The sequence below is a fragment of the Apodemus sylvaticus genome, chromosome 9 (genome assembly GCF_947179515.1).
Source record: "Apodemus sylvaticus chromosome 9, mApoSyl1.1, whole genome shotgun sequence".
In the NCBI taxonomy this organism is placed as follows: Eukaryota; Metazoa; Chordata; class Mammalia; order Rodentia; family Muridae; genus Apodemus; species Apodemus sylvaticus.
The window spans coordinates 77,351,932-77,366,616 of NC_067480.1; the positions used below are offsets into that span (position 1 = coordinate 77,351,932).

Sequence of the window (14,685 nt, forward strand, 5' to 3'; positions counted from 1 at the left end):
GACATGAGACATGAGAGCGTTGAAGCACGTGATTTGGGGGTAGGCCCTCCTGGCTGGTGTCCCTGCGAGTGGATCTGACTAAAGGGTTGTGTGAGATCAGGCCTCTCCCGTGTCCCATTGCTGCTGTGTGAGATCAGGCCTCTCCCGTGTCCCATCGCTGCTGTATGAGATCAGGCTTCTCCTGTGTCCCATCGCTGCTGTGTGAGATCAGGCCTTTCCTGTGTCCCATCGCTGCTATGTGAGACCAGGCCTCTCCTGTGTCCCATCGCTGCTGTGTGAGATCAGGCCTCTCCTGTGTCCCATCGCTGCTGTGTGAGATCAGGCCTCTCCTGTGTCCCATTGCTGCTGTGTGAGATCAGGCCTCTCCTGTGACCCATCGCTGCTGTGAGACCAGGCCTCTCCTCTGTCCCATCGCTGCTGATTCTTCTGTGGCTCTTCATACAGCTTTCTCCTTTCCTTCCTGAAAAATGTACTTTTGTTTCTGGCTGCAGCGCTGTCTGCTGGGGAGGATGGAGCCTGGAAAATGTAGATGCTACCGGCCCTTCCTACCTTACCTAGTGGTCCTCCCCTTCCTCCTCCACCACCACAGCCTCTTCACTTCTCATTTCGGCCTCACTCCTTCTCTGTTGTGTGATGCTTTCGGGAGAGTGCTACTTTCTTTTATTGCACCCGTGAGTGAAGATGGTCTTCTGTGTGTTCAGGTGCTGCCAGCTGTGGCCCTGACTGAATTCCCACTTCCTTCTTTCCAACACAACAGCTCTGAGCAATTACTCCTGCTGCACTTGGGCCTAACTGTGACCGACTATAATAAGGCCTGTGCTCTGGGACCAAACCTGTGGGCAGCTCTGGCCAGGAGTGCTTTGGAGTGACTTTCGGTCCACTCCAAAGCGGATGGGCACCTCAGTTGTCTTGCCCTTAGTGGGTGCATTTGAGGTGACATTGTCCCAGTGGACCTGCGTCCCTCATGAGGCCACAGCTGCCCTGTGGTAACTGCTCATTAGCATGCCCATCATTGCCTTCATCTCCTCATTTCTATCCCCACTCGCTCTCTCTCTCTCTCTCTTTCCAGCATTATTTCTGTTCTGAAGGCACTGCGGAATGTCCTTTGATAGCCATAATTTTGGTTTTCAATGGGTGTGTTTATTAAGTATACAGCAAGCCAAAGTAAAAGAATAAACAGCAAATAAATAATAAGTAGGTAGGTAGCTAGGTACCTAGACAGACAGACAACAAAACATTAAGCCAGGTACTTAAAACATCAACAGAAATTGGTGGAGGAAGTTAAGGCAGGCAGGCAGCATTCCAGCATGCCATGGACTAGATTCCCATGGCTGAACTGGCTGTTCCTTCCTGCTGTGGGCACATTCCTATCATGGGATAAAAGTTTGCATCTGGATATTCTCAAAGGACAGTGTTTCACTCCCCAGCTTTATTTCTGTCCTTTCCTCCCTGTCTCGGAGTTTGGAGGAGAGCCCCCTTCCCAGACAGCAGTCCCTGGAGGACACTTGAGACTAGCATGCTTAGGTCTGAAATGGGGACAGGCAGACACAGCTTTGCAGTAAGCTCAAACAACACATGACAGCTAGCTAACCCACATGATGTATCTATTACAGTAGTGTCAACTGCTCGCATGAGAGACCTTGAAGGGTCTACTTTGAAGGATCCAAAGGTACATACCAGATCAGACCCTTCTCCTTCTTAGCTGCTTTTACTGGACTTGAGGCACCTAGGGCCAGAAGACACTGCATCCCCCAGCTATTCCCTCCCTAGACTCAATTGCTGGTTTGTTTCCTCACCTTGCACATTTTCCTGTGGCATCCCATTTTCATCGTCTGGTGATTGGATCTGGATGTACCAGGGCCTAATTTCTTGTTTGAAATCTTTTCTGGGAGAGATATAGCATTTTGGGTCAGGCGGACGAACTGAAAAGGAAGTTGGGTTGGGGCTAATGACTGTGCTGCATTTGCTGTATACAAGTTAAGTGGCAGTTTCTAAAGAGAGATGCTGGTTCTGTTGGATAGAATAGCTTGATGAAAGTCTGTCAGTTCACTATCAGTTCATCTGTTAGTGCCTACAGGTCTCGTGACTCAGGGACCTCACTGATGAGTGACCAGATGGGGCTGGGGGTTTCCTTTGTTCTAGAATGCAGCTCCTACATAAGAAACACTTTTCAGGGTTCTAAGGATGAACCTAATTATTGCTGTAACTTAATGTCCCAGTATAGCAAACCGGGATGGCTTGTTCTGTGGTCAAGAAGCAAACTCACCTTTAAAATCCTTTTTATTTAAAAAAAAAAAAAAGGAAATTGAGCTAGTTTAAAAAACAATCAGTGTATGTGGAGTTGGGTCCCTGCATAAGAGTGCTTGCTGTGCAAACTTGAGGGCTTGAATGGGAATCCCCAGAACCCAGGTAAAAGGCCAAAGACGGCTACACATGCTGTAAGCCAGGGACGGCTACACATACCTGTGAACCAGGGGAGGCTACACATGCCTGTAAACCAGTTGTTGAGGCATGGAGATGGGCAAAAGCTGAGAGTTCACAGGTCATCCAGTCTAGCATGAATGGCAAGCTTAGTGAGACCTACATCTCAAGGCATAGACAAAAAGCAACAAATGAGACATATAAGGTCATTGTGTGTGTGTGTGTGTGTGTGTGTGTGTGTGTGAGAGAGAGAGAGAGAGAGAGAGAGAGAGAGAGATCACAGGCACACACACTCACACACCACAGACTCCACTGAGCATGCGCGCGCGCACACACACACACACACACACACACACACACACACACACCAGCTAGTAAGCAGATAACGCCCAAAGGACCCAATTCTGACATTTGGGAGCCTCCATCCCAGACTTTAAGTGCAGGTGTCGTCCCATGTCCAGAAAACATGTATGATCTGTGCTTCTCCCTAATGCCAGCCATTGTGTATGACCTTTAAGCTTTCCGTTTAAAAGATGGCGGGGATTTCCTTATCACTTCAGAAGATGTTTTGGCAGCCACTACATATTCCTAACCAGCCTGTGCAAACAAAGCTTTCCAGGCTGGGCCAGCTCTGATAGCTCGACTAACTGAATGGTGAAAAAATAGACTCTCCAGTGTATATTGAAATTCCAGGTATTTGCTCCTGGCAGTGGTTCCCGCTAACCGTGGCTGGCAGCATGAACAGCAGGTGCAAGTCAGCAGCGGGCTGCTAGGGATTATTGATTTCTGGGCTATAAATGAAAGAGTGGAGAGCTCCCAGCTTCACACCCAGGGCCTGCCTGGCTGATTGAGCTGACCTGCTACTCCAGGCAGGAACCCCCATTTACAGGAACATATTTATTTTTACATATCAATGTAGTTGATGTACTTGATTGAGTATTATGGGTTTGGCCCCAGGAAACTCTCCTGCAGTTTATAAATAGCAAGTTCAGGGATGTAAAAAGGTTCCTGGAATTAGAGAAGTGTTTTTTTTTTCTTTTTATGAATCTCCCCACCACCCCTTTTATGACTAACTTCTACATTTACTTCACAAACACTTATTTCTTACTTATTTCTAGAAATATACTTCTTCCAGATGCTTAACAATGTAAATTAATTCCAAGTTATCTATTATATTTCAGATTTAAAACCTAGTTCCAGCTAGGGATGTAGACTATTTGCCTAACATACATGAATTTGGTTCTTTTTCCAGAACCATGTAAGCTGAGTGCGGTCATATATCCCCTTAATTCAGAGGCAGGAGGATCCTGAATTCAGGTTCATCCTTGACTGTAGAGCAAGTTTGAGTCCAGTCCAGCCTATAGTGCATGAGACATTGTCTCAAAACAAAAAGCCAGCCGTCTCCATCCAAAGCACAAGCTCTCAGTGGAAGCAGCCCCAGTGACTGCTGAAAACGGAGATTTATTCTCTGGCAAGAGTATGGCCTCAGGGATTCACAGCTGAGACCATTCTCAGGCTCCAGGGAGATTCCACTGAAACCCAGTTTAGCCAATTGGTTCTGTAAACTAATCTCTCTCTCTCTCTCTCTCTCTCTCTCTCTCTCTCTCTCTCTCTCTCTCTCCATCCTTTTTATGAATCTCAACAGAGATGGAGATCTTCGCCTTTTTCAACAGACCGAAGAGCCAACAGAAATGTCGGCAGTACTACCCCGTCACCATCCCCCTCCAGGTCTCCAGGAACGGCCAGACGGTGAGCAGTCTGGACGCCAGCTGGCTGGAGCACATGAGTGACCATTTCCGGAAAGGCGGTGTGCTGGTGAATGCCGTCTTCCAGCTTGGCATGGCCAACGGTACGGGATTCTCTACTCTTCTTGTTCCTGTGAGCTTGGTTCTTCTTTCCAGCCTCCTCTACCAGAAAGCCACATAGTCACTAGACAAGCAGCATTGGATATTTAATTAGCATATCTCAGGCCGATCTCAAGAAGGCTAGACCCTCTGCAGTGACCCCGTGTCTTCTGGGTTTGGAGGCTTATAAGAAGGCAACTCTCTGGGACTGTTAATTCCTCCCTGCCTTGAGATGCCACTCCAGAAATGCAAATTGTGCACACTATTGCAGTCTGAAGTAGCAGTAGCAGCAGCACCTTGGAACCAACCGCTGGGAATAATGGCAGCACCTGGCTCTGGTGTGCTGCTGCCGGGACACAAGTCCCTGTACTCTGCCTTAGATGTGGGGTCATCTCATTTCATCCTGAAATAGCAGTATTGATGTCAGCTTTTGAGGCAGATGGAAAGTTTGTCCACAGTGGGGAACGTTTTTGAGTCAAGAAACAAATGACTTGGGGTAACATTTCAGTGAGTTGAGTCATCTTCAAAGATAAAGAAGCAATTTGGGGTGCAGGGCTGGGGAACCAGCTTGGGCAGGGGTGAGTCAGCCAGAGCCTTAGGAGGACCTGTGGATCCCAGCAGAGCCTGACAAGGCATTGACAACAGGGTTGATGATGCGTAGCTTCCCAGACAGGAGTGGGGCTGAGAGTGGAGTGTGGGCGCTGTATTATCTGTGAAGGGCCAGGTAAGCCTTCTTAGAGTAGAGATCCTGTTCTGCATGTGTAGGCTCTGGATGATTTACAGCCTGAAATGATGACAAAGCAGACTGGACTCAATTTGGGCTGCAAGGTCCTTGCTTGTTTCTATTTAACTATCAGTGATACAGCCAGTGGGTCATTAAAGCGGCAGCAGGTGTAATGAACGGGGAAATAACACTGAACGTCTGAGCTACCAAGAAAAGCATCTAGGACAGTGCTATCCAGTAGAACTTTCTGTGATGGTAGAATGTTCTGGATTGTGCTATCTCATAGCCACCAGCCATCTTGGGCACCTTTGACTTAGAAACAAAATTTTACAGCTCATTTCACTTTTGTCATTTAAATATGGAGAGCTCTATGTGGCTAGTGGGTTTGGCAATACAGCTCTAGAGGACACATTTAGTTAACTTTCAGTTCCCAGCAACAGATCAAGTAATTCCTTGATGCATGAGGAACCCCTTGGAGACTTGGGTGGCTCCAGTGTCCTCAGAAGCAGGGGTTGTCATGGGCTGTTTGGAAGTGCACCATAAAGCACCAGGGGCAGGGGGTGCTTGAAGTGGCTGTTTCCGTTCTACTTCATCAGTTTTGGGCGTGCCAGGGAGGACCCCATTTACTCCTGCTTCCTTAGGGACACTGGCAATAGCTGTTCCTTTTCTATTGTCTAGGTAGCCAGACAAGGTTTTGCTTTCTCCTCAGTAAACCTATGACTAATTGTGCTAACACCTTAAAGATGAACCACTGTTAAGTAGCTACTCAGGAGGCTCCTGGGTAATTGTCTTTCTCTTCTTAGCAAAATTGGAGCATCAGAAGGGATGCCTTTGGCTCCATTATCTGAGCACAAGAGAGAATACCATGTAAGCTCCCAGAGCCACTGATCCTATCTTGAAGATAGCTTAAAGATCTAGGCTAAGTCACCCTCTGGGCTCTTCCTCACAGCCCTCTCCAACCCTGCACACAAAGCACAGACATTTGCTGGGACTTTACATTAGCCCCACAAGTAAAATGCTGTTATAGCTGCCCCTGGCTTTAAGTACAGCAAACCACTGTTTTACCTTGGAGGACAAATTGTGAAATGTCCCCTGTGACCACAGTCCCTCCCATATCTCTGCAGAGACTCCCATATCTCTGCAGTGCAGAACTCACTGAAGCAGACCTCAGAAGGTGGTGCTTTAACTGTGCCCTTCTGCTGCAAGGAGAGGGAGTTAGGGTAACCTTAGTGGTAAGGGTGGCTCTGTTCTGAACAAGCTGAGGGTTTCCACCAGCCAGGGAAAAAACAGGCACCTGACCTTTTCCCAGAATTGAAAAGACATGCCAAGCATCCTTGCTAATAACCCAGCAGGGGGAGAGTCGTCTGTCTGTCATGACTTTTAGATGGTTATCCATTCCTCCTCAGAAGGATTTTCCACAGAGCTATAGTATTAGTGAAAACTTCATCCTGTAAATGAGGCAAGGCCTCAGTCTGAGAGACTGAGATACATAGTCAGACTCCAGCTTCCGGTTTTTTCTTCCCAGATGTAGAAGGGTTCATTCCCTGCCAAAATTTGCATTCCTGTCCTGGGTGGTGGTTGTTGTTGTTTAATTAATGCCCAAATGTGTGGTGGATAGCCCTGGGCTTGTATTTTGATGCTAATTCCACTCCTGGAAGGAGCTGCAGAGGAGAAGTTAATCATATATACAGGTGCCTTGTGAACCTTCTCCCCACCTTAACTTTTCAAATAAAGGCTACTAGAGCCAATGATTGGGCAGGGAGGGAAGGAGGAGCTGAGCTGAGAGGTTTTGGCAGGAGAAGAGAGGATCAATGGAGAGGTGGAAGAAGAGGGAAGGAAGACTTGGCCTGGATAAAACCACAAGTTTTATGGGATAACTTAGATGGGAATAGAGTAAAGTAGTGGGAGATCCGACCAACTTAGGCTTATAGCTTGTCTAAATACTGATTGAGTTGAGATTTCCTTTACCAGGTAATAGCGTTGGAAAACTACCGCAACACAAATGGGCACGTTACGGACTAGGAGCCTTGACTGGGTCCATTTTCTGGGCCACTTATAAAATTAAAAGGCAGGAATTTAAAGATGCAGGGATCATCTCAGATGGAGTTAACTTTTAAAGGGGTGGGCTTTTTGTTAGAGATTAAGAAACACATAGTAAGGCACCCAGCAAGACCTTCCTGGCAGAGCAGAGGGGACACTCTGGGCCCCGAAATCTTGTCTTTCTTTGAGGGCTGAGGGGTTTGATGGTCTTTGAAATGTCCTCATCCCCTAAGTTAAGATTGGTGAGTTTGAGCAAAGACTAAGAAGTTGATTGGCCAACAACATTGAGGTAGATGTGGCCTGACGAGGCCTTGAACTTGTCAAAGTGATCAGTGGCCTTTGTCTCAGGGCAGGAGTTCAGAGAAGAGGAAAATTTGCCATCTTTATTATCTGTTTGGGCCCTGTCCCTGTCTCTCTAACTCCAAGGCCCTCGGGCAATGCACAGGAGAGGCACATGAGGAGGGTGGGCTCTTTATATTACCTGCCCCTGTCTTTCCCTGCAATCCACATACAGACCCGTGAGCTAGGGTCTCGGTGTCCATGGGAGAGCTATGGAAACAGGTTCTCCCAGCTAGGAGCTGTCAAGAAAGTGGGAAGGAGAAAAAAGGAATGGGAGAGAGTTGGGAAGGGATGGGTATCTTGGTTGGAAACTGTCCTCTCAGATGGATTTTGGGTGGCCCTTGAGGTTGAGGAGGGGAGGGCACCAAAGTCACCAGAGAGAGCATCAGGGATGAACCTCACAGTGCAGGTGCTGGGCCACTGGAGGCTCTTCAGACTGTCTGTTTCTAGAAGGGTGAGAAGGGACAGCCTTGTGCTGAGCTGGTTTTTCAGGGAGAGTTAAGTAGGTTCCAAAGGCAAGGGCAGGGTCAGCAGGTGGTTGGACACTTACATCTGAGACACTCTGGATACCTGATCTCTTGGGAAAAGAGAGCCTAACTTTTGGGGCCTGCCAAATCCCTGCCACTGTCAGTGGCCTTGAAGCTGTGTAGTCACCACTCTCTCTCCCCTTCCTGCCCCGGAACTCCCTTCAGTGCCCCATGTTCCTGGATGGCCCGTGTGGTACCTCACTTGCCTGTGGTAACTTCCTTCTATAAACCCCTGGTGCTCTCTCTGCACCCTCTCTCTTGTTCTCTACGTGCCCTGATGTCTTCTCCTCCCCATTCTTTCCCTCTCCTACCCTGGCCGTCAGTACTCCCTGGGTAGAGCCGATTACTGGAGCAGAGTTCAGCCCAGCGATGCGCTGGCCAGGGCAACTACATCTTTACTTTTTCTTGGAAGAGCCATTTCCCTACCTTGATGCTAGAAGGAGCACAGTTTCATATCCACTGAAGGGCTTCCTACCGTGACTTGCTTAGCAGCGCCTCTCGGTGGGTTTGGGCCTGTTTTTCTAGTCACTGTTTCCTATAAATTTGAAGGTAGTTTCGAGGGCTTTCCAAATGAAGACTTGACTAGAGTACATTCTAGATGACACGTTTTGCTCATCAGCCCATTACGTTGCACAAGGTGGTTGCTGCTGTTGTTGTTGGTTTGGTTTGTTTGTTTGTTTTTGAGACAGTTTCTCTGTGTAACCCTGACTCACTCTCTAGACCATGCTGGCCTCAGACTCTCAGCTCTGACTGCCTCTGCCTCCCAAGTGCTAGGATTAAAGGTGTGCGCCACCACTGCCCAATGCTATGGGTCATCTTAACTGGGTGTGTCTCTATTCCTGACCCTCTCCCCCTTTAAGCAATTTATTTTATGTGTGTGAGTTTTTGGCTTCATGTTTGTATGAACACCGTATCTATATCTGGTGCTATGGAAGCTAGAAGAAGACAGAGTTACCTGTCACAGATGGTTGTGAGCTACCACGTGGGAGCGTCCAAATTCAGCTCCTTCGTAAGACTGCCCAGCACTCCTAATAGCACAGCTATCTATCTGGCTCCTATTTCTGCTCTTTTGAAGAAATAAGTCATCTTGAGACTCCTTGATGCCTCTTCTGCATCCTAACCTGTGGTAGCCGGGGTCTCTGGAAGAACTTGTCATTCAGCTAGTTTGCTGGATGTCATTGGTCCGTGATGCTGGATGTCTCACTGTGCCAGACCTGGGGCTGTGGTCCTAGAAGACTGCTGAAGAGCTGTTGCTTTTCAGTCTCTGGAGTCCTGAAGAAGTTGAGTTAAATGCAGGCTGCAGAAATAGATGGATGAACTTGTCAGTGAGGGTAAGGGCTAGCCGGCAGAAGGAGGCAAACGGGGTGCCACAGAAGAGACAGCCTGGACTTAGGGACCCTCTTCCAATAATCAGCCTAAGAAAATGCCTCATTGGACATGCCCAGCAGCAGGGTTTTAGCCAGTCCCACCTGTTAAGTTGTTGACCAAGATTAGCCATCACAAACAGACAGATAGACAAATCCAGGCATGGTGGCACAGGCCTTTAATCTCAGCACTTAGGCCGATCCCTGAGTTTGAGCCTAACTGGTCTACGGAGACAGTTCCAAAATAGCTAGGGCTACAAAACAAAAACAAAAACAAAAAAACAACAAAAAACTGTCTCAAACAAACAAACAAACAATGGTGAGTTCTTATGCTACCTTTTCAGATGCCACGTTGATCTAGTCATCTGAGGCAGACAGGCTACACTTGTTAGAAATATGTGTACTGCTTTAGCTAACTCTCCATCACAGTCCCAGCTCCCCTGAGTAAATCATTATAGGCAGGAAGGGTCTGTCGTAGCTCGCCCTCTTAAAGGCCACAGTCTATGATTGACAAGCTCTGAGGCTTTGAGCTGTGGTGAGAGATCATGGCAGAAGTCATGACCTAGGAAAATTGTTTACTGCATGCAGCTCGGAAGGTCTGGGGACAAGGTCCGCACTTACGGGGGATGCCCCCACCTCCAGCTAGGCTCCACCTCTTCAGTCCCATGCCACCTCCCAGACATGCCATCGCATGAGCTGGTCAGTGAAGCCTCAGTTTTGGGGACCCACTTGCTTAATAAAAGCCCCACCAGCTGTCAATCAGATCTTCAGTATGTGAGGCTTCCAGGGACATCTCACATGCAAACTGTAATATATGTATAGCAAATAAAATGTCTGTGTCTTCATACAGATGCCTTGTAAACACTTACACAGGCCTGGCACCCTTTAGTTTTTAGTATCATAGTTTCTGAACCTGAAGCTCCAAAGCAGAGGGGATGTAGTCCAGTGTTCACAGCTGTAGCCCATGATCTCGTGAGCCTAATCCATTGCCCCTGTTTCCTCAGACGCGATTCGGCTTCCTGGAGTGGCTCTGTCAATACTTCCTTATGCTGGAATGGAACTATATTTCATGTGTGGTTGGCCTTGCCAATACACATAAACATGTACAAATTATTTAATTTAAAAAAACAAGATTTATTTTAAGTTATTCTCGTGTGTGTGTGTGTGTGTGTGTGTGTGTGTTTACGCGCGCGAGTGTGCCTGTACAGAGCAGAGGTCAGATTCCCTGGAGCTGGAGCTGCAGGTGGTTGTAAGCCACCTGATGTGAATGCTGGGGACTAAACTCAGGTCCCCTGGGAAAGTGTGCATTGATTTCATTGCTTAGCCATCTCTCTAACCCTGGTTTAACTTTTGTGGCCTTCCTCCTATATACGCTGAACAAGAGTGATGACTTACTCCCTGTGGGAGGACTGAGTGGGAAACTGATCCATCTAACAGGGTGCCTCACACACACTGTTTCTTCCTGTGATGATTAATCTCAATTGTCAGCTTGATGCTATCTGGAAGCGCCTGGGAGAAATGTCTCTGGGCATGCCTGTGGGAGATTGCTGTGATTAAGTTAACTGAGGTGGGGATACCTATCCACTGGGAGCGGCACCATTCACTGGGTTGAGATCCTTCCTAGACTGTATAGAACAGAGAGAATGAGCTGAGCATTGACTGAGGGCACAGTCAGTGTGAGCATCTGCCCCAGGCCCTACCACACTGACCTCCTCCCAGGACAGACTGTAACCTTGGACCTTAAGGCAAAGGAGCGGCCCTCTCCTTCACTAGCTGCCCTCGCCTTCACTGGCCCTCTCAATAAGAATGCAGGAAGGTAGCAGGCCCAGAAGCAGGGAGGGCTGGGGTGGGGGAGGTAAGAGAAGGCAGCAGTGGCGATTTGGGGGTGGTTCAACAGTGTTTATGTTAGAAGGAGATCATCGCATGATGACCTAACTACCAGTGCAGATATGGTTATGGAGTTAGAGAGTGGGTCCAGGCCTGGAATCAACAGAAATCAACATAAAGTGGAAAATGGAAGCCCTCTGAATGTGGACAGTTGAGTCCTACCTTAGATTGGTCAAAGATCAAATAACTCTCATTTATAAACCTGCAAAGATCAGACTAGCTGAATTGACCACCTGTCCAAGGGTGCTCGTCCCAGATACTTTATAGCCTGAAACCACAGTCTGATCTTGGGTCTGTACTGTACTTGACAGTCTACATGTCCAAGAGTTGTACATAGGATTCACCTCTAGAGATGGTGTGGCAGATCTTTTCCCATGCCCTGCTTGCAAATCACAAGCTTGGAATGTTAGGGTAGCCTTTTGCTAAAAGGTTAGCATCAAATATTTATGCAGCGCCTCGGCACACGGCTTTTGTGTGCACCGTAGGAAAGCGTCTTAGTGAAAGACGCAGTGACGATAAGATGCGTTCCAGAGCATGGAGGATGCGCACCTTTTTCCATCAGGAGGCTTCACTCTGAAGTGGTCCTGCTTACACCCGTGTTGACATACATCCCAGGGAGGCTGAGATAGAGAGGAGACAAGTCCATCAAAACAATGGCTCCTTAAAAGCCCAGCCGTTTTCTGCCGTCACAGATGACCAAGTTTTGACAGCTGTTCTGAACTTGCTTTGTTGTAGACAAGTAGGTGATTCAAGAGAGCAAGGTAGAGCAGCAGGCATGGGGGAAGGGAAGGAGGCAGAGAGTGGCTGGGCAGTGGGGTGGGGGATGGGACACACAGGTGGGGGGAGCATCCGGAGGAGCCTATTCATCCCATCCTCCTTGGGGTCTAAACTCTGCTGTACTGTTGACAGTCTAAAGTCGATCATATGACTTAAGGTGAATTGGACACTTTAGTACTTACAGCTCAGTATGCGCATTTAAAGGAATGAAGGTTTCCGTTGGAGAAGATGTAGCCAGAGGCTTTGGAAAGCTGATGGCTGTCATCCCTCAGTATCTATGGGATTTGGTTCAGGGAACTCTTTAAACGCTCAGATCCGCAGATGCTGACTACATATAGCCCTCTGTGTACTTTAAATCACCGCAGGATGACTTATACTATTTAATTCCTTCCGTGTAAATGCAGAGCAAGTGGTTTGCTGGGCCATAGTGGCAGAGAAAGGGGGTGTTTTCGTTCCACACAGATTTTCTGTCTACTGTTGGTTGACTCCACAGAAATGGACCCTGCGGAGGCAAAGAGCCACTTCTGACATTTCGTAGAGGTCTAGAAAAACTGTGTACCTGTGCGGTACGATCCTGGAGGAACTACTGTGTCTCTACCAGCATTGAACACCCATATGTCAGGAATGAGGAAGCTTGTCTTAAGGAGCTGGGTGCTTCTTCTGTGGCAGGGGCTCTCCCCTGGAGTGTTGCCGAGAACTTAAGGTTGAACTGGACCTTAGGCCATGCTTATCCTGGGGCCTTGGGGTACCTACAAGGCTGTTCAGCTGCAGAATGCTTCTCCCTGGTTTTCTGTGCTAAATGTCCTTTGGAGGCCAGCAACCTTGCACTCTGGGACAAGTTTGAAAGCTTGGTCCTTGCTGAGGAGGGTTCATGGTAGACTCCAGACTGGGGGATTGTTAGCTCACTCATGGGGGAATAATGAAAGGAGTGTGAACAAAGCTGCTGGTGCTCCAAGAATTCCTCCCACAATCATGGCTCCGTTGGGCTGTTCGAGCATCTTTAGCACTCAAGACAAGGACCAACCCCAAGCGGAGCAAGCACACTGGCCTCATTCACTTCATCGAGGTTGAGCAGGTAGCGATTGCCACAGCAATGCCGTTTCCGAGTCCATTGGCTCCTCTGGGGCAGCTCTGTTTCATGTGTCTTCATCTTCCTGGACACAACTGGCTACCTGAGGCATGTCCTTTCAGAGTGGTCACAGAGACATAAGTGGTCAAATTCAACCACACACCCATGGATTCCGCTCTGCATCTCTCCTACTGTTATCTCTTTACCTGAGCCACTTGGAGAAGTCTCCTTACTGTTCCTCTCCCACCTGAGCCCCAAATCTCTTCTTAGGAGTCTGCATTTCATCTGTAATTGAATGCCTGCCCCCAAATCTGAATTTGCATGCAGGCTGTCCCCTTTCTGCCAGGAACTCACAAATCCTATAAATCCATATGACTTGATGGCTTAGTGCATTCACTTATGTCTTAGTGTCTTTTCCTGTTGTAATAAAGTACCAGACAAAGCATCCTAAGGCTTATTTGGCTCACCATGCCAGATTACAGTCCATCCTAGCCAGGGAGTCAAGATGGCAGCGGGAACTCACAGCAGGCAGTCACAGTACACACATCTACAGTAGAGAGCTGAGAACAGATTCAGTGCCGGCTGTGCTCGTTTCCAGATCACTGAAGTCTTATGCATTTCGGGATTCCCTGCTTCGGGAATAATGCCACCCACAGTATGCACTTCTTCTCTTCTCAAAGTAATCAGACTAATACCCCAATACCCACAGGCTGACCTGACCTAGACAGTCCCTGATTGACACTTGTAGATGGTGTCAAGTGTACAGAGCTAGCCGCCATATTGTCTCTACTCGGAACAGGGAGCCCTCCTTTGAACAGCCCTCTGATAAACAGCCACCTCCATGGCCCACACCCTCAGTCCCTCAATCCATTTACATTTCTGTTACTGAGCCTCTCCCCCTCACTGCCTGATAAGTTCTAAGGTTGCTCTGACTGTATTTTATTCACCAGCTCTCCAGAGCACAGCTGGCCTATAGTAGCCAGATTCATAGATGTCAGAATGAAGGAGGGGGTGGGGCGGCCCTGTGGGGTGGGCAGGGTGTTTCCGCTTGCCCTTCTGAGGTCCAGTCTTTCATTTCTAGGAGTCACTCAGGAAGGTTAGTCTTATTGTGTTGAACCTCGGTTTTTTTTTTTCTTTCTAAAACTCTGAGCATAGTTCTGCCTTCAAGTGACACATAGAAGACAAAGGAAATTATTTTTTTCTGTGTTATTTGTTTACCCACGGTGCCCCTTTTATTAATCTTGCAAGAAGACCGAAAATAAAATTTTAATTATCCTTAATTCCACCGTTCATGACCATTTTTTATTTTGTTCCTCAAAGTTTATTAATCTAAATGTTTTTTTTTTATTTAAAAAGAAACAAAATGCAACTTTGGAATGGAACAAGTACTCAGCAGTTAGGAGCAATTACTGCTTTACCCTGAGACCCGTGCCCTTACCCTGAGAGTCTGTGATCATGTCAGGCAACTCCCAGTGCCTCTAACTCAGACCCCAAACCTTCTGTGGTCACTCACACACATACGTGTACACACAGACACACAAATAATTTTAAAAATTCACAATTGGCCCAAATGACACTCTTGTGTCTGTATTCCCCCCCCACCGCCCCCAATATTGTTTCTTAAGTATTCTCTGATTAAATTCTCATGGCATTTTTTTAGAATAATATAGAATTTGATCATTTAACTATTTTT

At 47.6% G+C, this 14,685-nt stretch overlaps 1 protein-coding gene across 1 annotated transcript in view; it reads left to right on the forward strand.

The window, feature by feature from the left end:
* Window positions 1-14,685, forward strand: part of Rftn1 (raftlin, lipid raft linker 1) — a 208,808-nt gene that overhangs the window by 148,016 nt on the left and 46,107 nt on the right. Inside the window, exon 6 of the mRNA XM_052191941.1 lies at window positions 4,067-4,270. Coding sequence (XP_052047901.1) covers window positions 4,067-4,270 — 204 coding nt within the window. The remainder of the gene's footprint in view (window positions 1-4,066; window positions 4,271-14,685) is intronic.